We start from the raw sequence: 24,018 nt of genomic DNA, 5'->3' as shown, positions 1-24,018 counted from the left end.
CTCAGAAATGAAGACATAAAATTAAGCAATTAAATGTAGTTGGTGCTGCTATATATATAATAGTAGGGGTACCTTTTGGTCCTTGGATATATGCCCTAAAGGGTATGGGGTACAATTTCAGCATACATACTGGTATAGGAGATGTAGCATTGGGCTTTTTCCTAATAGAGCAATTACCAAGACCTAGACATGCAGCTTAGAACCTGAAACAATTTCCCTTATTGTGCATAAATTAGAACAGTTACCCAATAATAAAATAGTATACAAGAATATAAAATAAGTGTGTGAAGTGATAAAAAGGATTTTTTTTTTAATGATGAATAGGCTTGTATGAAAAAGAAACAATAAGATGAGAAAAGGAAAAATCAGGTCAACTTTCAGAAATTAAAAATACTGTGAAAGTTGGGCGGGCCTTGCTGGTGGCACAGGGTTAAGTTAAAGTCAGCGCTGTCACGCTATCGGCAGCCACTGTAGCATGAGTTCGATTTCCTGCCAGGGCACTAACCCACATGGTACAACAGACCTCTTCTGTCACAGCTGCTCCCCTCAGCAAAGGGGATCTGTAGATCCTTTCAGTAGATCTGCCTGTTCTGCTCCCCACTCTGTCTCTGGTGAGTCCTCTCACTCCCCATACCTCTGGCCTACACCCCAGGTCTTGTATGCATAAATAAAAATAAATCTTAAAAAAATAAAATAAAAATACTGTGAAAATTGACTTTAGAGGAGATAGATTAGACAGATGTTCTTGTTTTGAGTGAAAAGAAAATATAGTAATAAATGGTTAAGAGGAACTAAATCAAAGATGCAAAGACCCCAAGAGTATAAAAAATTGAAAACATGAAGCAGAAAAATACTAAGCTGATAAGAAACAACAAAAAGTTGGTAAGAAACTGTTACCAGGTACAATTTTTAAAGTAAAAAGCATTATTAAGGATAGAGCAAGTCATTGCATATTGATGAAAAGAATAATTCACCAAGAAAACATTCTCGACAAATGGCATCAGAGTGAAGGTGCAGGCTTGCCACCTCCTTGTACTCTGCGTTCCAAAACAAAACCAGTAACTCCTGAAGGTAAGTCATAGGTCTGTAGTGTGCACTGGGAGCAATACCCAGCTGTCAGCCATCTCACAAGCCAGCAGCTGCAGGAGCAGGAGCCAGACTGCTTCTAGCATTTTGTCACCAGTTGTGGGAACCCACTCTCCATTTACCAATCAAGGCAGCCCAGTCCCCAGCCACAAATAGCAAGAGTCAGACTACCCATATCCTCAAAACCCCTCTCCACCTCCCCCCCCAAGACATACATCATCTATTACCAACATGGGTCCCAACATCCAGCTAGTAGCTGCATCAACAAAAGCTGGGCTGTTCCCAGCTGCCAGCCAAGGGAGCTTGCCACTGTAGCCTCTGCCACCAGCTAAAAGAGCCCTTCCTTTATCCGCCAGCTATTGAGTTAGCACCAGGTATCTCCAAACCCCTAGTTGCCAGCCACCAGCTTCGTGAGACAGAGCCAGGCTCCTCCTGACTTTCAGCTACCAGCTATAGAAGTCCAGCCTCCAGGTGGTAGAACTCTGCTACTTACAACCTGTAGCCCCAGCCTGGGAGCCAATGATAAGGCATGGGTCCGAGTGCCTGCAGCTCTTGGTGCAGTAAACCAGAGGGACACAGGTCTGAGAAATAATTCTGTAGATAGCAGTGGGATTGGTTATCCTTTGGACAACACGTCAACAAGTTGACTACAGACATCAACAAGTTTAACATTGAAGGGTTCCACACTACTTTGAACAGAAGTGGGTGGAGAGAAACCTGAGGGTTATGATCTGGAATAGAGGAAAATGGTAGCAGGACTGTTGGCCCAGCCAAGGAACATGGGGAGGAGGTAGCAGAGGTTGTGTGGAGGCACACACCCTTGAAGTGGCAGGGAAAGCCTTATGGAGGAGCTAGAGTGCTCCTCACAGGCTGAGTACCTGGTAGAGATAATAGCAGAGGAAGCATTAGGATATGCACACCCTTTTCCCAACTCCTGGAAGAGTGCTTTCCTTGCTAGATATACTGAGACCCCGGAAAGGAGGGAAGGGATATAGGAGTTACCTCAAACAGTAACCATCCCCACCCTAATTGATCTGTAGTAATGTCTGGACCCTTCCAAACATCTCCCCAATCCTTCTGACCAGTAACTAGAAAATAGATCCTAATACACACAAAAAAAAGCAAAAGTCAAAATAAAATCAAATGAATCCATAGTGCTAGGTGCAGGAAAAGTAAAAATTTAACTCCTTAAGCTACTGATGAAGATATTAAAAAATAGTAATAAAATAAGAAGACCTCAGATATCAGAATGGGCAAACAAAATATGAAGCACATAGAAATACAAGCCCTCAAGAGAATATACATTGCAAGTTGAGAGCAATATTCCAGAATCCAATTACAAAAAGATTGAAGATTGTGTGTCTTTCTCAGATAGAGTTTGGGATTGAATTAATAAGTATAAAGACAAGAAAACTCAGAAAGGCAAATAAGAGAAATGCAAATGGATACAGAAAAGCTGATCAGTGAGCTCAGAAGTAAAGTCAATGAACAGAAGATGGAATTTGATGTGTTAAATAAGAAAATACCAGAAATACAGGAGGTGGGGCCTCCCAGGTGGCCTAGGGACTGAGTCTTAGCGCTATTGCCTCTACGGCCTGATTTCAATTTCCGTCCAAGAATCTAACCCACATATGGCACAGCAGACTTCTGTTTTGCCCGCTGGCTCCCCTTAGCAGTGTATTACAGTAAATCTACCTGTTCTGCTCCCCACTTTCTCTGGTGAATCCTCTCAACCCCTGCACCTCTAGCTTGCATATACCAGATCTCCTACGCAAAAATAAAAAAAGAAAGGGCCTCCCCGGTGGCAGCAGTTGAGCGCTGGGTTGCGAGGCTGCCCGCAGCCTCTGCAGTGTCGGTTCGATCCCCAGCTACTCCCCAGCCACCGGAGGAGGGTCCCGCATTGCGTGCAGACCTCTTCTGCCTGCTCTGCTCCCCGCTCTGGCTCTGGTGAATTCTCTCACCCTCCCACGCTTCTGACTGTACCCAGTGATTGTATAAATAAATAAATAAAATCTTAAAAAAAATAAAAAATAAAAATAAATAGGTGAACAGCACAATAACTGAGATTAAGAACTCTACAGAAAGCTATGGGAGTAGATCAAGTCAGTGACCTTGAAGATAGTAATGTGCATGGAAGAAGCAACAAAAAGAAAGAAAAAGGGGGGGGGAGGCCAGGGCTGGGGGAAGGGAAGAGGGAAGGGAAGGGAAAGGAGATGAAGACGCCATGCAGGAACTGACACATTAAGAAAGCCAACATAAGAATAATGGGATTGCAAAAGGAGGAGAGTGGGGAACAGAGAACAACAAGGGGCTAATAACCAAGATCTACAAAGAACTCATACAATTCAATAAAAAAGGTGAACAGAGAATCCAATCCCCAAAAAATGGGCAGAGGAATTAAATAAACTTCTCCAAAGAAGACATACAAATGGCCTACAGGCTCATGAAATATGCTCAAAATCATTTATCAGGCAAATGCAAGTCAAAACCACAATGAGATACCCCCTCACTCCAGTGAGAATGACCCATATCAAAAAAACCAAAAACAACAGATGTTGGCAGGAGTGTAGAGAAAAAGGAACCCTGTTGGTGGGAATGCAGAAACAGGTCCAGTCCCTATGGAAAACAGTATGGAAATTTCTCAAAATATTAAAAATAGATCTATTGATAGCATATGATCCAGTAATTCCACGCCTTGGCATTTGCCCCAGAAATGCAGTACGCACTCCTATGTTCATTGCAACACTATTTACAATAGCCACGTTACAAAAGTAACCTAAGTACCCAATGACAGGTGAGTATACTAAGAAGATCGTGGTACATATGCACAATAGAATACTATAAAGATGAACTCATGCCATTAGTAACAACATGGATAGAATTAGAGGGGATTATGCTAAATGAAATAAGCCATGATTCCATGATTTCACTTACATGGCATATAGAGAAAAGAGCAACTGAGAGAATTAAGCCAAAACAGTCTAGAAATGATAACGGCAGAATTAAGGCTACAAGAGAGGGGGAAGGGAGATAGGAACAAAGTGGGGTTGGGGGGCTGAATAAATAAGTCAGCAAAGAGCATTATCTCAAAATATATAAAACAAAAATTTACAGACTAAAGAAATTGGACTTAATATAGGTATAGTGGGAGATTTTAGTGCCTTTCCTCCCAATACAAATAAACCAGACCACTAACACAACCAATCTCAAACAAAAATAAAGGCATAGAATATTTGAACAAGGCAATTAATAAACATTATCTTTTAGACATATTTAAATTCTGCTCAAGCATACCTGAATTGCTTTTAGAAATTAACCATTAAACTACAAAGGGGATGCTGCCACAGATACCCAGGAATATTACACTTGGCAGATTTTCTGATTATAGTACAGTACATTAAAAACTTACTTGGTTTTCCAAGTCTGTTTCATTTGAAAGTGATGTTAGTAGGATAATAATTAATGAAATAATAACTAAAACATATTGAACATTAATACAAGCCAAGCAAATTGCTGTTTTGCATTTGTTGCTCTATTTAAATCCTTTCAGCAGTCCGATGAATTATAAGATATAATTTTCTTTACTGGATGAGAAAACTTAGGCTTAAAATATTAATTTGCCCAAGATCTGCAATTGGAAAAACGTGATTTTAAATGCTGCACCTTTATAACCACCCACCTTTTAAAACCACCCACATTATTATGAAATATAGTCATTAGAGAAGCTCATATTAAACATACGAGCTTACTGTATTATTATTAAGATTGGTATTGTAACATTAACAGGTGAGGAAGTCTTTTATGTGCCCTTAGTTTTAACTCCCTTCTCAGAAAAAGGATTTGTATGATAATATTTTTCTATATAATGTTGATATCAAAGTATACATTATTAAGCAGTGGGCTTTAGTTTTGCTTGTTTCCCCCTCCCCCACCCGTTGTTTTTTTTTTTTTTCATGCAAAATATTTGTTGACGGGACCAATATATAGTTTGACCTTTCAGAGTTTAATCATATCCAGGTTATTTGACAAAATTTGGTAAGAGGTGGTGTGTTCTTTCATCAGGAGATAATGTGTGGTTTTTCTTTTTGTGATACTAAAACTATTGACCCTTGATGGTTAAAGCCATTAACTCACTAAAGACTGCCACTGTTTGTTACTTCTAATTCTATTGTTTCTTCTTTTATTGCTGCTGGAATATTTTATAGAGAAGAGGGGTTCTCCCTCAGCTTATATTTGATTACCTGGTAGTTCACTTGATAAGACAAGAAAAACTTTTATTATTCCCATTTACCAGTTTTCAAAATGAGTTGGCTTTCATTAAGATCTTTCAAAGTACCTTTTTTCTTTTTTTTTTTTTTTAAGATTTATTTATGCATTCAAAAACCTGGGTTACAGGCCAGAGCTGGGGGGGGGGGGGTGAGAGGATTCCCCAAGACAGAGTGGGGAGGAGGAATGACTGAAATACACTGCTGAGGGGAGCCAGACAGAGATCAAACTCATGTTGCAGTGGCTGTAGTGACTGCAGATAGCTTCACAGGTTGTGTCTTAACCCCTTGAGCCACCACGGAGACCTTTTTTTTTTCCCCACTTTTACAAATCATTTATAGTCATGAATTTAAATATACTTCTTTCAGATCATTCCAGTTATTCTTACTGATATTCAAATTATGCCATATTTAGTCATTGGGAGCCTCTTCAAGTTGTCTCTCTGCCATCGTGAAGCTTATACTTTAAGATATGCGTATATAAGCATATGTATGTGTAGCCCTATAACACACACATTGAATACCTCATTGTGTATATTTTGGATTTTATACTTAGTATATATTGGAGATAGTTCCATATTCCATATAAAGAACTACTACTTTATATCCTTTAATGACCACATAATAGTATACTGTATTACTATACATAGTTTATTTAATAAACCTTTATTAATAAACATTTTGATTGCTACCCTGCAGGGTGGTAAATAGTACTGCAATGAAATATCATAGTACATACTACTTTGCCCACATAAGTAAATATAATTGCAGAATCAATTCCCAGAAGTGGCAATCACTATATAATAGTATATTACTACATGGTCACAATGTAATAATAGTCATTGCCAAATTGCTTTTCGTAGAGCAATTAAGAACTGTTTTGTGCTCATGTTTACCCTTTGGTAATACTGATACATAATCAAATTTTTGACTTTTAATAATCTGCTACATAAAAAATAAAGTTTTTATTAGCATTTCATTTGTATTTCTTTAATCCCACATTATCTGTTTTTGTGCTGAGCAAATTATTGATCTTTTCCATAAACTGTAGGCCTTCAGATAAAACATAGTAGAATTATTCTTTTGTGAGATGTGTTGCAAATACTTTTTCCTAATTGTGTTGCTTTTTTTGACTGTGTTGTTCGTTTTCCAAACAAAATTTAAAACTTATTTATTACTCAGTTAGGGTAGAGTTAAAAGTATTCATTTTTTTAATGTCTTCTTTTACCTCCAAGGGTAAATTGTCAGCCTGTCCTTGTCCTCCTAACACTTTAGTGTGTGTTTTCTACAAATAAGGATATTCTCCTGAATAACCGTACTACAGCTATTGAAATCATAAAGTTAGCATTGACACTTTACTATCTTCTAATTTTTAGACCCCATTTAAGATTCTCTGACTGTCCTATTAGCATCCTTCTAGCAAAAGGACCCAGTTCAGAACCATACATTGTATTTAGTTTCCATATTTCTTCACTGTTCCTGTCCCACTGCCCTTCAATCAGAAATAATTCCTCAGACTTGCCTTGATTTACATGACTGGCAACTTTGAAGATTATTCAGAACACATTAGAACAAATTGGGTTTGTCTGATGTTTCCTCATAATTAGATTTAGGTTATCTAAAGATTTAGGCAACTTTGTGAGAAATATAAAAACGATACTGTGATATTGCATGATACCAGGTGACACTTAGTTTCTGTTTGTCCTATTAATGATGATGTTTACTTTTCATCACTTGATTAAGGCAGTGTATAATTGGCATCTCTATTATAGAGTTACTTTTTCCCTTTCTACTTCCATATTTTTGTGGGAGGAAGGGGGTACTGTAAACATTCCATTCTGACCAATTTGGTTTATCCATTATTGGTTTAGACATTCATTTATAGTAGTATGAATTTATAAGTGCTGACTTTCAGCAAGTTATAAACTCTTTACTATCATTATAAAGCTCGGTACACCAACGCAACTTCTTGTGATTTCTGCCACATTTGACATGTTCGCACTGATTTCTGTGCCCCTTTATATGTTCTCAATCATTATTTGAGAACTTGTTTTGCCACAAATGCTCCAGGTTCCTCTTGTGTTTCCAAGCTAGAATGAGTCATTTCTACAAAGAACTGTTAATTTCTTTTATAGAAAATGTTATTCAGAAGATCCAAATTTGGGCCTCCATGGTGGCGTAGGGGTTAAGTCTCACTGCTATCAAGCTGTCCCCGGCCACTGCAGTGTGGGTTCCATCCCCGGCCATGGAGCAAGATGACCTCGCCTGTCTTGCCCGCTGCATCCCTAGGCAGTGTATTTCATTAGATCTGCCTGTTCTGCTCCCCACTCTGTCTCTGGTCAACCCTCTCACTCCCTGCACCTGTGGCCTGAACTCCAGTTCTTATATGCATAAATAAAAATAAATCTTTAAAAATAAGAAAAGGAAGATATAAATGCCAGTTATGTTAATTGCTATTAGAGTGCCACTGCTGGCAGCAGTCTTTCTGCCCACCTGTGACTATGCAGGTGCTTCTTTTCACCAACTCTCTCCCTCCACAGGGCAGCAGCCTTCCTGCCTGCCATGACCTGTCCCATGCCGGGGCTTCTCTTCACTGACCCCCCTCAGCGGAGGCAGCTCTCCTCAAGGCTGCCTGCCTGCAATCATGCAGGCCTCTCTCAGCAAACCTGTCCCTTTTGGGGCAGCTCTTCCTGCCCGCTTGTGTCTATGCAAGTGTCTTTTACTCTTCTGTCCCTTTCCCTAATAAACCTACTCTTTCAAATATAAAAAAAGAAAAAAGAAATAAGAGTGCCACTCTGGAGGGTTCTGTCAGTGGACACAGCTAGGGAATATATGTATGTACATCTGCACTCATCCCCAAACATTTTCATGCATGCATACATACATACATGCATGCATAATCATGAAATCACACTGATGCCTTCAGTTCCAATCTAACACCATAAGGCTTGTTCTAATTTTCTCACTTTTTATGTCTTAACTCTCTTCTGATAGAAACCTGGGATTCATTATCCTATTCATTTGTGTCATCAGTCCCTCTGTTGTATACACTGGTCTTCCAGTTTCATCATCCCCTCTTCTTTTGTAATGCTTTTTTTCTTTTTTATCTAACTCTGATTCTTGCAGGTAACCTTTGCTGAATTCAAACTTCCTTATTATGTCTCTTGAGCTCCAATACCCTATATCAGACCATCTTATACATGGAAACCCTTTTCATCTTGCTTAGTATCTGGTGATCTCTACCAGGCTGTTCCTCTCCATGGACACACTTCCTCACCCTGCTTTTTCACTTTGACACCCTGCTTTTTCACTTTGACTCCCTGCCAGGTGCTGACCTCACCCTGTTTGAGCTCATCTAGTACTAGTAGTACTTCCCACTTCTCTCATCAAGTAAATATCATCTTACTGCCTTATTTTCAACAAATGCCTTCTAAATTTTTTGTCATACTTTGAAAGAACTTCTCTACTTTAGTATCAGAAGTTTTCTTCTAGTAGTTTTTTTAAATATATGGTCCATTTTAGAATTTAACTGATATTTCTTTCTTGATTATATAAAAGTTGTATCTTATCCTACCCAACCCCCCCAGAATTTATAAAATTTTTTAAAAGCTTAAATTAAATCCACAGAGCATTTTTTTAAATGAGTTTCATTTTTCATATTGTTTTTGTCTATAATAGATGATGATGTACCTGCAGATATGGTTGCAGAAGAATCAGGTCCTGGTGCACAAAATAGTCCATACCAACTTCGTAGAAAAACTCTTTTGCCGAAAAGAACAGCGTGTCCTACAAAGAACAGTATGGAGGTGAGTTAAATGTGATTATTTTTCTTTTTTTGTAATGAAAAAGTTGTTCCAAAACAAAAAAAGTTAATGTCATTTTTTATAAATAACAAGTATGGTAAAAATATTTGCTTAATTAGTTTTAATTTTGCTTTTGAAGGGTGCCTCAACTTCAACTACAGAAAATTTTGGTCATCGTGCAAAACGTGCAAGAGTTTCTGGAAAATCACAAGATCTATCAGGTTATTTCCAGTGGGAAAATAAAGGGATAGGGTCAGATAATTTTTTAAATCATGTTTGATACTAAAAAATTAAAATTAATAGCTTAGTGTTCCACTCATGATTAAGAAAGTAATTATTACAGAGTAAAGATGAGAAAGAAAAAAAAACATGATAAACATGAAACTCAGACATCTTTGAATATAATTGTTACATGAAATACTTTTTAATCAGTTTCTGAAGTAGTACAGAAGAAACAGTACTCACTAAGTCAAAATAAAAGCAGGTAAATGCTATCTGTGAAAGTAAAATGCTTATAAAATGATTGTCATCCCCCAAAAAAACCTATTCATTAGTTAAGTGTACATTATGCTCTTTAAATATTAAGAAAATCATTACTAACATAATAGATTGTTTACATTCTATTTGTTAATCTCTTTATAGCAGCACCTGCTGAGCAATACCTTCAGGAGAAACTGCCAGATGAAGTAGTTCTAAAAATCTTCTCTTACTTGCTGGAACAGGATCTTTGTAGAGCAGCTTGTGTATGTAAACGCTTCAGTGAGCTTGCTAATGATCCAATTTTGTGGTAAGTGAAAATTTATTCCTTATTATTTTGAGATTTATTATATGCTGCTCAAAAATGCTAAAGATGGTAAGGAAGTTGTTGAAGTATGAGTTGGTAGTTGAGTTAAATAGTTGGAACAAAATTAGAATGCTTATAAATCTCAAGTTGTCTGCTCATCATACAAATATAGGTAGTCAGATCAGGCAGTATTTATAAAACAATAGGGCCTCCGTGGTGATGCAGGAGTTAAAGACAGCACTATCGAGCTATCTCCAGGCACTGCAGCATGAGTTCAATCCCCTGCCAGGGAGCTACCCACATGGGACAGCAGACTTCTCCTGTTTCGCCCGCTGCTACCCTCAGCAGTCTATTTCAGTACATTCACCTGTTCTGCTCCCCACTCTGTCTCTGGTGAATCTTCTCACCCCCCAGCACCTCTGGCTCACACCCCAGCTCTTGTATGCATAGATAAATAAATCTTTTAAAAAAATAAAACAGTAAATAAGATACTTTCTCTGCTGTTTTTCAGATAATAACTGAATAATTATGGGAAATCCTTTTCATTTTTTTTTTTAGAAACAAAATTAGTCTAATTTAAAATAGCTACTTAAATTTTGATAGTTTAGTGAGGATATAAATTTTGTTATATAACTTTTAGAAAATTATTTGACATTGTATTCTTGAACCTTATATTTTTCTCAGAATTTTTAATAACATGGGGAAATGCTATGTTATAAATGAAAAGAGCAGAATACAAAACTTACAGAATATTCACAGCTATTGTAAATGAAACTATTGATAAAAAGATTGGAAGGGAAATACAATCAACTGTTAATGACTATATTGACATTATAGATTATGTATGTGCTTTTCTGTATTTTATAAATGCTATGTGTATTAATTGTGTGCTGCTAAAGATAAGATACTCCTTAAAGAAAATTATATTTGTTTTAGAAAAGCAAAAGAAAATCAAGAATAAAATAAGAGGCAAAGTATTTTACTGAAAATCATCCTTCTATATAATTGTATAAGGCTTTTATATTAAGAGTGGCTTTTCAGGCCTCCCCGGTGGTACAGTGGTTGAGCACTGGGCTGCGAAGCTGTCTGCAGCCTCTGCAGCATCGGTTCGATCCCCAGCCACCGGTGAGGGTCCCACATGGCGCACAGATCTCTCCTGCCGCGCCTGCTGCTCCTCTCAGCAGTGAACTTCGTCAGTCTGCCTGTTCTGTTCCCTGCTCTGGCTCTGGTGAATTCTCCCACGCTTCTGACTGTACCCAGTGCTTGTATAAATAAATAAATCTTTAAAAAAAAAAAAAGTGGCTTTTCATATACTGTTAGATTGCTTTAGCCAAAAAAAAAAATTTTACATTTAAAATTCTAATTTTTTTTGTTTTCAATAAAAATTTTCGGACCTTAAATAATTTTTATAGCTATTTAAATGACATCATGAAGAAATCTTTAATTCCTTTCCTCCTTCAGGAAACGATTATACATGGAAGTATTTGAATATACTCGTCCTATGATGCATCCTGAACCTGGCAAATTCTATCAGATTAATCCAGAAGAATATGAACATCCAAATCCTTGGAAAGAGAGCTTCCAGCAATTGGTATGAAGTATAAATAGAAAGTATTGGTTTAATTCCATATTTTGTAATAAAGGTCCTTTAGAAAATTAATTTAGAGCCTCTCTGTAGGCGCAGGGGGTTAGGCACCACACTGTAGGGCAATCCGCAGTCTCTGCAGCATGAGTTCAGTCCCCGGCCAGCCAGGGAGCAACCCACATGGCTCAGCAGACCTCTCCTGTCTCACCCACTGCTCCCCTCAGCAGTGTATTTCATTCCGTATGCCTGTTGTGTTCCCCACTCTGTCTCTGGTGAAGCCTCTCACCCCCCGCATCTCTGGCCTGTACCCCACCTCTTGTGTGTATAAATAAATAAATCTTTAAAAAAAAAAAAAAGAAAATTAATTTAAACTTAAGAATAGGTTGTAAAATTGGGCCTCCCTGGTGGCACAGAAGTTAAAGTCTCAGCACTTTGAAGCTACCGCCAGCCACTGCAGCATGAGTTCACTCCCAGCCGGGGAGCTAACCCACATGGCACGGTAGACCGCTCCTGTTTTGTCCACTGCCCCCTCAGCAGTATATCTCAGTAGATCCCCCTATTGTGCTCCCCACTGTCTCTGGTGAATCCTCTTACCCCCTGTGCCTTGACCTAGACCTCAGTTCTTGTATGTGTAAATAAATAAAATAAATCTTCAAAAAAAAGAATAGGTTGTAAAAGTAAACCAGTGAACAATTATCAACCATAAAATATTCAGTAATTCTTTTCACTACTGATTTACTTACTAATAATTTAAATTAAGAAGAATCAGTAAGCAGCAGTAGCCTGAGAGCTGTTATACTTTGTGTGAAAGTATAACTTTTTTTCATTTAAGTTAATAGTGCAGGTGTTCAGTACTTTTTTTAAAGTGTCACATTTAGCTTAATTTACATACGGTTCTTTACAAATAGTTCTTAACTGGGGGTGATTTCACTCCATGGGGGACAGTTTGCAATGTCTGGAAACATTCTTGGTAGTCATAATTAGAGGGAAGAGGATTCTACTGGTGTCTGGTAGGTGGGGACCCAGAATGTTGCTAAATATTCTACAATGCACAGAACAGCCCCCATAACAAAGAATTACCTGTTTCAAAATATAAGGAGTGCTGAGATTGCTAAACTTTGTCCTTTCTCACTGTATATAACTGAGTCAAAAAGTTAAAAGACTTTTATGTTGCACTGTGTAACAAAATTAATTGGAGTAACTGGCCATTGCTTTTTGCTATTTAGTAAAAATTATTCACACAGCACTAAATTTTGAATGTAATGTTTATATTGTAGTCAATATTTGGTTGTGTTTTTTTACATTTTAGTATAAAGGTGCACATGTAAAGCCAGGATTTGCTGAACACTTCTACAGTAACCCTGCAAGATATAAAGGAAGAGAAAATATGTTGGTATGTTTGATTATATACTTTTACAGACTTAAAGTGGCAATCTTTTAGTTGTGTACTGAAATCTTTAATTTTTTTTCTAGTATTATGATACAATTGAAGATGCCCTTGGTGGGGTACAAGAAGCTCATTTTGATGGACTTATCTTTGTTCATTCTGGAATATATACTGATGAATGGATTTATATTGAATCTCCAATCACTATGATTGGTGCAGGTATTTTGAAAAGCATTGTCATTAGAATTTTAACATTTTATTTTTTGCATATGATCGATTTTAAAAATGCTGGTGACTTAAAATGCTAGTGAACCTTAATAATATATTAATGAAAAGAAGAATACAAATCAAATATGATGAAAAATAAACCTGATGCCTCGCTGGTGGCACAGGGGTTAAATTCACAGCATTATCAAGCTATTGCCAGCCACTACAACCAGAGTTCAATCCCTGCCAGGGAGCTAACTAACCCACGTGGCTCAGCAGACCTCTCCTGTCTTGCCCACTGCTCCCTGCAGCAATGCATTTCAGTAGATTTACCTGTTCTTCTCCCTACTCTGTCTCTGGTGAATTCTCTCTCTCACACACACACCCCTATATCTTTGGCCTAGACCCCAGTTCTTGTATGCCTAAATAAGTAAAATAAATTCTAAAAAATAAATAATAAACCTGAGAGTTCAGAAGTTATAAATGTATCTAGTTCCTCTTTTTTAAAAAAGATGTATGTATTCCTTGATATGAGTACTTTGTACAGTTGCCTTAGTTACTCATTAATGAAAGAAAAATAATTTTATCCTGTTTTGAAAATAAAGATGCTAATTTTTTATTCCTGGATTTTTATTGAAATATTTACTTTTAGAATAGTCTTTGTACTGTTTTAAAGTTCTTTGTGGTCAAATTTCTAAGATTAATGTAATATATGAACATGGATCATTCTTTTGAAGATGTGTGCTATCTTTTATTAGGATTCAGCATATAGACCATTTAAAAATAGCTAGTAATTATTACTTGTTAACAAAATTAGCACTTACTGCCCCTTCTATTTCCTTTCCCTTTTTCCACCACAAAGAAAGAAGTGGGGAGGGCGTATGAAATTTCCAAATAAGGAGGCTTCTCTCCCCATGTTCATCCTCCCTTTTCTTTCTTTTTCTTAAGCCTTTTTTTGGTGTTGCTGGTCATGATTTTGTCTTTTAATGTGCCTTTTGCATTTGATATTAGATACTATTTGTAGTTGAGTTTTATTAGAAATATTATAATGGATTTGAATATAATGATACTCAAATAATATGTGCAATAAATATGACTGTAGGAGGCCAGTTGAAGCATATTTTTTAATAATCTTGTCTACCCAATACTAAAAACAATGAAAAGGATTCTGTTGTATTACTAGTTTGGGGCAGAATATTTTTACTGGCTAAAATAGTGATTTTTTCCATTTTTTCTATTTGATAAAGTTAATATGCTTTAAAATATCTTCTCCACAGCACCTGGAAAAGTAGCAGACAAAGTTATAATTGAAAACACTAGAGATTCAACCTTCGTTTTTATGGAAGGTTCTGAAGATGCTTATGTTGGATATATGACAATAAGGGTAAGAAATTTTAAGATTTAAAATGTAAATGGTGATCACTCATATGGTATATGGAGAAGCAGAACAAAGGGACTGACAAAACCAAACCAAACCAAACTCAAGGAATTTGACTGTAGAATTGAGGCCACAGGGGGCACAGGAGGGGATCCAATGGACTATGGGGAAAACTGTAGTGCTTTTGGAGGTGGGATGTGGGGTGGTAACATTGATAAATCAGAAGAGTTGTGAACCTATACCTAGAAAATCATAAAGTATTATTATAAGCCAGTATTACCTCAATTAAAAAATATTTAAAAAATTAATACAGTAATTTCAGGCCAAATGAAAAACTAAAATGTGTGGTTCAATTAAGGGAATGGTTGTTTATTTAAAATTTCAACAAAAATTTCAACAAAATTTCAACAAAAATTTCAACAAAATTTCAACCTTTCAGTTTAACCCTGATGACAAATCTGCTCAACACCACAACGCACACCACTGCTTAGAGATTACAGTAAATTGTAGCCCTATTATAGATCACTGTATCATCCGAAGTACATGTACAGGTTAGTATTTCCTTTATGCTTTAATATATAGTGAGTCAATGTTTTTACCAAAAAAATTTTTAAATAAATTATTTGTCTTACAGTTGGCTCTGCAGTATGTGTTAGTGGTCAGGGAGCATGTCCCACTATCAAGCACTGTAACATCAGCGACTGTGAAAATGTTGGACTCTATATAACAGATCATGCACAGGTATTTATAAATTTCATAGTTTTTTTTTCTTTTTTTCATTTTTTTAAAGCTCTACGAATGTTTATTTCCGATTATTTGTTGTTGTAGGGAATATACGAAGATAATGAAATTTCCAATAATGCTCTGGCGGGGATTTGGGTTAAAAATCATGGAAATCCAATTATTAGACGGAATCATATTCATCATGGTCGTGATGTTGGTGTGTTCACATTTGATCATGGCATGGTAAGATTATTCTTAATAGAAAAAAGGACTTTGTGTCAATTAAATTTCAAATAGTTTTCAGCATGATTGATCACCAGACTACCAGAATTAAAGAGTATAGGTCAATAGATTTTTAGCATTAAATTTTAAAATCAATAAGCAGTATTCTATAAATTCATGTATCCAACAAATATATACATGTAGAGAAGATGGAGTCCTTAGAATTCATGTCATCTTTGAAGGAGAGGAGTAAGGCCTAAATTCAGTAGCTCTCAAATGTAAAGGTGCTTAAAAATCACCCAGATAAAATAAACCAGTTTCCAGGAATGGGGCATGGCATACAAATTTTTAATAAATACTATTTATAAAAAAGTTTCACAAAAGTTGTTTATAGACTGTACACTTTGAGAAATAATGGTTTCATTACTAGTAGACTTTCATTTTATTGTTAAAAGCTTAACAGGCAGAACTTTAATGAGAATAATTGTGATAATAAAGTATTGGTTCTAAAATGGTTACTTTAGCAGGTAGTCTCCTTATAAATGATACTAATTTTTTAAACTTCAGTAACTTTACAAAAGTTTCTAGACATGACTTTGTGAACACACTTACGTTCTTACTTGAAAATGATGTTCTTGGTGCTCTCTGCCCACCTGTGACTATGCAGGTGTTTCTTTTCAGAAGCATTTTCCCTTTGCAAAGCAGCAGCAGCAGCTGCTCTTTCTGCCCACTTGTATCTGTACAAGAGTTCTCTTTTCCTGATAAACCTGTCCTTTTAAAATGTGGAAAAATGTTCTTGAGCAACTATGCAAATAATCTTTTCTTCTAGTGTCTGGTTTACAATGAGATACTTTTCAAGTTCTAGTACAGCATTCACAATATTTTTTATTGACTCGGAAGAAGAGGAGGTGATGGATGAGTTAACAAAGGAAAGTTTTCATTTTCCTTGTACCTAAAATGCTAATGCAGAACTATTAAAATTGAACTGAAGGATTAACCTTTTATCAAGTTCTGATTAAATCTATATATTTTCAGACCAAACTCCAGTTCATCATCTTCACTCACAATTCAAGCTATCGTTTGACTTGCCCTTCTCTAAACACAGGATAAATAAATTGGAATTTCATTGCAAAGTTATAGTTCTTTTTTTCCCAAGGAGTGGGGAATGGAAGAAGGTGGAAATTGGAGAGGGCGGGGCAGGGAAAAGTTATGAAGTATGTCAAAACATAAGCATCTTGAGAATCTGTACTCCCTTTAGAGGCCTGTGTGACTATAGTTTGTAAGTAGAATTCTTACCTGTAATAGAATTTTGCTGTGCTAGTATTTGTTTGCCTATGTTGCCTTTAGACTTTGCCCACGGATATATTTATGCATACTGCTGGTCTCTTTCATAATTAAGTACCAAAATAATTTTAACCTGCATTAATTTCCTCATTTCTAAAAGACATATGGTAATGGCCATCTACTAAAGCACAGTCATCATAATTTACTCCTTATCTCATATCCCTGATTATTTTTTTTTTAAGATTTATGTATTTATGTATACAAGAGCTGGCATGCAGGCCAGAGGTGGGGGAAGTGAGAGGATTCACCAGAAACAGTGGGGAGCAGAACAGGTGAATGTACTGAAATAGACTGCTGAGGGGAGTAGCCGGCAAGACAGGAGAGGTTTGCTGCCCCATGTGGGTAGCTCCCTGGTCGGGGATTGAACTCATGCTGCAGTGGCTGTGGATTGCTTCATAATGCTGAGATGCAATCCCTTGCACCACCAGGGAGGCCCCCTCAAAAGTACTTTTTTTTAAGCAACCGTAGGCAACACTACAGATAAATATTCTCATTAAAGATTAATGCAAAGATTTGTCAGTTATTATAAATTTGTAAGGGAAAGATAGAAATAGAGCATATCTTGGACTTACCTGTTTTAGTATTATGACACAAAATTTCAAAATTCTTTGGTGGGGTTTTCTTCAATTCCAGGTATTCTTTTTTTTTTTTAAAGATGTATTTATTTATGCATACAAGAGCTGGGGTACAGGCCAGAGGTGTGGGGGGTAAGAGGATTCACCAGAGATAGAGTGGGGAACAGAACAGGCAGACTGACGAAATACACTGCTAAGGGGAGCAGAGGACATGACAGGAGAGGTCTGTGGCACCATGTGGGTGCTCGCTGGCCAGCTGGGGTATCAAACTCATGCTTCAAAGGCTGAGGATTGCTTCATAGTGTGGTGCTTAAACCATCAGGGAGGCCCCAATTCCAGGTATTCTTTCGTGTCATTTTTGTAGCTCATTGATAGGATGACATCACTGTGGATAGCCTTTTTTAAATGTGACTGGTTTCTATACAGCTTCAGTGACATCAGAATAAACATTTAAACTAGTTTCAGTACTAGTTCAGTACATCTTTTAATGTATTCATCTTTCCTTTTCCTTGTCTGTGACAGACTCAGAATTTAAATTCCCATATTTGTAAAAATAAGTCATTAAAGATTTTCTTTTTTTATTTTAAAGGAATTAATAATGTTTTTGTAAAGACACAATATGCCCAGAATAACACCTGGGTTTTTAAGTGTATGACTCTGGAGTTGTTATTGTTAACTGCATGTTCAAACTTCAGAATAAAAAATGAATTGCCCCTATGCAAAATGAGTAAATAGGGCCTCCCTGGTAGCAAAAAGGGTTAAACACCGCACTGTGAAGCAATCCATAGTCTCTGAATCAGGAGTTCGATCCTCAGCTGGCCAGAGAGCAACCCACATGGTGCAGCAGACCTCTCCTGTCTTGCCTGCTGCTCCCCTTACCAGTGTGTTTCAGTCAATCTGCCTGTTCTGCTCCCCACTCTGTCTCTGGTGAATCCTCTCACCATCCCCACCCCCACATCTCTGGCCTGTACCCCAGCTCTTATATGCATAAATAAATCTTTAAAAAAAAAAAAAGAAAAATGAGCAAATAAACATATTTTGTATTTCAGCCTGTCTCTACCCCATCATTTATGTTCTTACTTTCCTTTTTGTGAAGGTATATAAAATTTGCATTCCCACAATAATTGGTCTATATTTATTTTTATTTACCTTTCATCTTTTTTTTCCAGTTTATTGAAAAATAATTGACATACACCATTGTGTAATTTTAAGGCATGATAATTTGATTTACCTGTATTGTGATGACTTTAGTTTTTTAATTACCGTTTTTCTACTCAACTTTTTTTTATTTTGATAGATTCTTGCTTGCTATGACTGTGTTTTGTCATTTAGCCATATTTGTTAATTTTTTAAAAAAGTTTAAGAGTATAGTAGCTTGAATTCATGCCACTTGAAAATGCCTGCATATCACCTTTTAACTTGACCGGGTATACAATTTTTATTATATAATTTACTTTCATAAAATGTATTTTTATTTTTATTATGTATTTTCTTTCCCTCAATTCAATAGTCATTTTTATATTTCAAGCATTGAGTATGACTTAGAAGATTGAGATCATTCTGGCATTTTTTCTGATGGTGATTTGCTTTTCTACTTAAATATCCATATGTTGGTTTTTGTTGTTAATGTTTTGTTTTACTCTATTCGGTTCCATATGTCCCTGTCTTTAGAAACTTGGCTATCGTCTCTATTTATTTATATTACTGTATTACTTTTCTTTAAGTTTTGTGTGATTTCCCCAAATCTGTATCCCTTGCTGTGGCTCCATAGCTGCTTCTCTTTTTTTGTTTCCAGAGTAGTTTTTAATTTCCATTTTTTACCTAATTGAAGTTACGTTGGTTTATGACATTGTATTTTCAGATGTACAGTCTTATAAGTCAGCATGTGTGTAGCACATTTGCTTACCACCGGTTTTCATCAGTAACCATACAGTTGGCCCCTTTTCCACAGTTTACTTACCCCTTCCCCCCTTTCCTTTTGATAACCACTATATATTTTGTTCTTATATTGGATTATTTTGTATTTGTTTTGTTTTGTTCATCCATTTGTTTCTTTGTCATGTATGAATAAAATCATGTATTTCTCTTCCTCCATCTGATTTCTTTTACTTAGCAAAAACATCCTCTAGGTTCATCTATATTGTTGCAATTGGCAGGACTTCATCTTTTTTATAGAGTGTATCTAATTTTTTGATGTATTTTTGTTTTATGGAATATTTTTTCTTATATGTAACAGTAGACTGCTATAATGAATATTCATGTTCCCATCCTCCTTCTTCAGCAGATATCATTACATGGCCAGTTTTGGTTTCTCTTTTCCTCCTTACTCTCTGGTTTATTTTATTTTATTTATTTTTTTAAGAATTATTTATTTATTTATGCAAGCACTGGGTACAGTCAGAAGCGCAGGAGGGTGAGAGAATTCACCAGAGCAGAGAGCAGAACAGGCAGACTGACAAAGTACACTGCTGAGGGGAGCAGCGGCGGCAGGAGAGGTCTGCGCGCCATGTGGGACCCTCGCCCGGCGGCCGGGGATCAAACCAGTGCTGCAGAGGCTGCGGGCAGCTTCGCAGCCCAGCGCTCAACCGCTGCACCACTGGGGAGGCCCTCTCTGATTTATTTTAAAGCAAATCCCAGGCAGCATCATCTCACTATAAATATTTAATCATATATCCATAGATTATAGTTTGGGGTTGTGGAAATTTATTTCATGGAGACATCTTTTTTTTTTTCCTAATATTTTTTGTTTCTTTTGCAGAGTTTTAAGAGAGACTCTCACAAATACCTTGTAATTTGTTATATTAAAGGACTTCCATTTCAAAAAATGAGAATGAAAAAGTGTTTAGTCTCACCTTTTATTTTTATTATATCAGTGTTTTTAACTTGATAAATGATAATTTTCAAGGATTTGCAGTAATGTATGTTTTGCAGAGATTTAGAAGTGCTTGTGTTGAGCTAGCAAACTTTTTTTAAATGTAGAAATAGCTCTTCACAATCTGACATCTTCTGGTAAGGAAATAGACCATTTTATAACATGGAGTTGCCCAATAAAATGTTAATGCCAGGCCTCCCCTGGTGGCGCAGCGGTTGAGTGCTGGGCTGCGAAGCTGCCCGCAGCCTCTGCAGCGCCGGTACGATCCCCGGCTGCCGGCGAGGGTCCCACATGGTGCGCAGACCTTTCCTGACGCCTGCTGCTCCCCTCAGCAGTGTATTTCATCGTTCTGCCTGTTCTGCTCCCCGCTCTGGCTCTGGTGAATTCTCTCACCCTCCTGCGCTTCTGACTGTACCCAGTGCTTGTATAAATAAATAAATAAATCTTAAAAAAGTTAATGCCTTTGAGTTTTTTTTTTTTTTAAAACATTTATTTATGCATACAAGAGCTGGGGTGTAGGGCAGAAGTGTGGGAAGGTGAGAGGATTCACCAGGGACAGAGTGGGGAGCAGAATGGGTGGATTGACCAAGATACACTACTGGGGGAAGCAGCAGGCGAGACAGGAGAGGTCTGCTGTGCTATGTCGGTTAGCTCCCTGTCTGGGGATCGAACTCATGGTGCAGTGGCTGGCCATTGTTTTAGATAGCACTGAGACTTACCCTCTTGCGCCACCAGGGAGGCCCCCACTTTGGAGTTTTTATTAAGATGGAACTTAGTAAAAAGGCAAAGTGGAATTCATCTGAATTCTACTTACAGTTCTCTTTTATAAGACCATTTTGGTCTAAAAGCATCTTTTAACAAAACAAATGCTTTCCATTAACAAATGCTTTCCCTGGTGGCGCAGCGGTTGAGCGCTGGGTTGCGAAGCTGCCCGCAGCCTCTACAGCGCCGGTTTGATCCCCAGCTGTTCCCCGGCCACCAGAGGGTCCCACATGACACGCAGAACTATCCTGCCGCCCGCTGCTCCCCTCAGCAGTGTACTTCGGTTCTTCTGCCTGCTCTGCTCCCCACTCTGGCTCTGGTGAATTCTCTCGCCCTCCCGCGCTTCTGACTGTACCCAGTGCTTGTATAAGTAAATAAATAAATCTTTATATATATATATATATATATATATATATATTTCTGCTTTCTTTTCTTGAAATTTATCACCAGGTTAAAAACTCCATCTTTGATGAAGCAAAAGGTCATTTTTAACCTTAATTTACTGTATGGCAGATGACCATGTTCTGATAGTCTAGGTAACTAGTTCAAATTAGAAGCAGGTTATAAAATCTACTTATATTCAGAAAGATAAATTGGTAAACCTAACATGAGTATAAATATATCAAGAGGTAATTTGAAAAATGGGTGGGAAGTTTATGATAGAGTTACCACTAGACATCTCAACGAGGTAATTACTAACTTCAGGGAACATAAAAAGTTGTACAGCAAAGTGTGGGTAGTTATACTTTATGATTCAACTCTGAATAGCAAACTAATCTAGCCAGAATTGTGATATAATTACATAGGAGTGATGCAGTGTCTGAATGTGTATAATGGATGATAGAGACAAAAATTCTCATCTTCCATGAAAGAAAGTCAATACATAATACCTAAAACTAAAATCTTGATATAATAGCAGTGTAAGTCTTAAAATAGAAGTAGATCAAAAGAATCAGCTAAAATAATTAAAAGTAGCAGCGTCTGGATAATGGAAAATGAAGATAGAAGACTGCTGTTTACTTTAAAACTTTTATTTAAAGATTATTTATGCATACAAGAGCTGGGGTACAGGCCAGAGATGTGGGGGCAGGGAGTGAGAGGAGTCACCAAAGACAGAGTGGGGAGCAGAACAGGCAGATCTACTGAAATACACTGCTGAGGGGAGCAGAGGGTGAGACAGGAGAGGTCTGCTGCACCATGTGGGTCACCTCCTTGGCTCGGGATCAAACTCGTGCTGCTGTGACTGCGGATAGCTACATTGCACTATGTCTTAACCCTTTGTACCACTAGGGAGGCCCTGCTGTATACTTTAGTAGACCTGTTGATCTAGTCAACTCTCAACTGCAAAATCAAAATGTAAAGAAAGGGCCTCCCTGGTGGCACAAGGGGTTAAACACCTCACTGTGAAGCAATCCCACAGCCTCTGCAGCACGAGTTCAATTCCCGGCCGACCAGGGAGCTACCCACATGGCTAGGCAGACCTCTCCAGACTCGCCCACTGCTCCTCTCAACATTGTACGGTCAGTCTGCCTGTTCTGTTCCCCCACTCTGTCTCTGGTGAATCACCCCCCGCATCTCTGGCCTGTACCCCAGTACCCCAGTTCTTGTATGCGTAAATAAATCTTTTTAAAAAATGTAAAGAGAGTTGAGAAAGAACATTCGGGGCCTCCCTGGTGGTACAAGGGGTTGAGTTTCAGCACTATGAGGCAGTCCACAGCTACTGCAGCAGGAGTTTGAACCCCAGCCGGGTTGCTGACCCACATGGCAAGGCAGACCTCTTCTGTTTCGCCTGCTGCTCCCCTTTAGTATATTTCAGTAGATCTGCCTATTCTGCTCCCTGCTCTGTCTCTGGTAAGTCCTCTCACCCTCCCATACCTCTGGCCTACACCCCAACTCCTGTATGCATAAATAAATCAATCTTTTTTAAAAAGGAGGGAGGGAGGGAGGACATTTGAGTAACATTTAGTCAAAATATAGCAAAGAATACTTGCAATACCTTATTTAACTAGTGTATCCCAGATATAACAGTGATCTGTTATTGAAATCTTTTTGGAAGCCCAATAAATAGCACACCTTTCACTGCCACATTCTAAAGAGATTAAGAAATAACACTATGACATAGCATTCAGGGTGGAGGGGCACAAACATTTATTACTCTTAAAGATGTAAGTTGGAAAATAGAGCTCAAAATAAGAATGAAATAGGTCTGTTTAACTGAACCCTAGCATTAAATAGGCTTACCCACTTAGTTACAGACAGTGTTTGTGGAATAGTTAGCAGACAGCTTTTTTTTTTTTTTTTTTTTTTTTTTTTTTTTTTTTTTTTAATTTTCTTACACTGTTGTTCATTTTTGTACAGTATTTGATTTCTCCTCTCGGGTGTAGTCCCCATAAATCTCCCACCACCACATCACCTGTGAATGTCACCATAGTCCCTTGTGCTCTTCCGTACTGTTTTGACCCCTCTCCCTCCTCATCCTCTGCTGTATGCTTCAGATCTGTAGTTTGCCTGCAAGTTTTGTCTTTTTTTTTTTTTTGACCCTTTAGTCAGTTTCCCTGTATTGCTCCTATGTTCCTTCTCCTGTATTCCTCCCTATATTCCTCTTATATAACCATTGTTATTTTTCTTTTTCTAATTTATTTCACTGAGCATAATTCTCTCTACTCCATCCATGTTGCAGATGGCATGAGTTTATCATTTTTGATTGCTGGTGTGGTATATATTCATTGTGTATATGTACCACATCTTAATCCATTCATCTGTTTTTGGACGTTTAGGTTGTTTCCATATCTTAGCTATTGTAAATAGGGCTGCAATAAACATAGAGTGCAGGTGTTCTTTTGAATTAATGTTTTTGTGTCCTTTGAGTAGATTCCTAGGAGTGAATTGCTGGATCATATGGAAGCTCCATGCAGCTTTCCATACTGGTTGGACCAGTTTGACTCCCACCAGCAGTGTAGGAGAGTTCCTTTTTCTCCACATTCTTACCAACATTTGTTGTTTGCTGCTTTTTTAATATATGCCG

At 37.5% G+C, this 24,018-nt stretch overlaps 1 protein-coding gene across 2 annotated transcripts in view; it reads left to right on the top strand.

Annotated features, from left to right (window-relative positions):
* FBXO11 (F-box protein 11) overlaps positions 1-24,018 on the top strand; it is a gene marked incomplete at its 5' end in the record, with an annotated part of 89,579 nt that overhangs the window by 52,042 nt on the left and 13,519 nt on the right. The window contains 10 exons of one of the 2 annotated variants that reach the window (XM_084235757.1): positions 9,030-9,157; positions 9,294-9,375; positions 9,800-9,941; positions 11,400-11,529; positions 12,833-12,916; positions 12,997-13,129; positions 14,395-14,501; positions 14,935-15,046; positions 15,130-15,236; positions 15,324-15,461. In XM_084235757.1, the coding sequence (XP_084091883.1) occupies positions 9,030-9,157; positions 9,294-9,375; positions 9,800-9,941; positions 11,400-11,529; positions 12,833-12,916; positions 12,997-13,129; positions 14,395-14,501; positions 14,935-15,046; positions 15,130-15,236; positions 15,324-15,461 (1,163 nt within the window). Of the gene's footprint in view, positions 1-9,029; positions 9,158-9,293; positions 9,376-9,796; positions 9,942-11,399; positions 11,530-12,832; positions 12,917-12,996; positions 13,130-14,394; positions 14,502-14,934; positions 15,047-15,129; positions 15,237-15,323; positions 15,462-24,018 lie in introns of both variants that reach the window. The other variant, XM_084235756.1, reaches the window with a different exon arrangement.

Source organism: Talpa europaea (genome assembly GCF_964194135.1).
Source record: "Talpa europaea genome assembly, chromosome: 6".
In the NCBI taxonomy this organism is placed as follows: domain Eukaryota; kingdom Metazoa; phylum Chordata; class Mammalia; order Eulipotyphla; family Talpidae; genus Talpa; species Talpa europaea.
The sequence above is the reverse complement of the archived record's forward strand: the minus strand, read 5'-3'. Positions and strand labels throughout refer to the sequence as shown.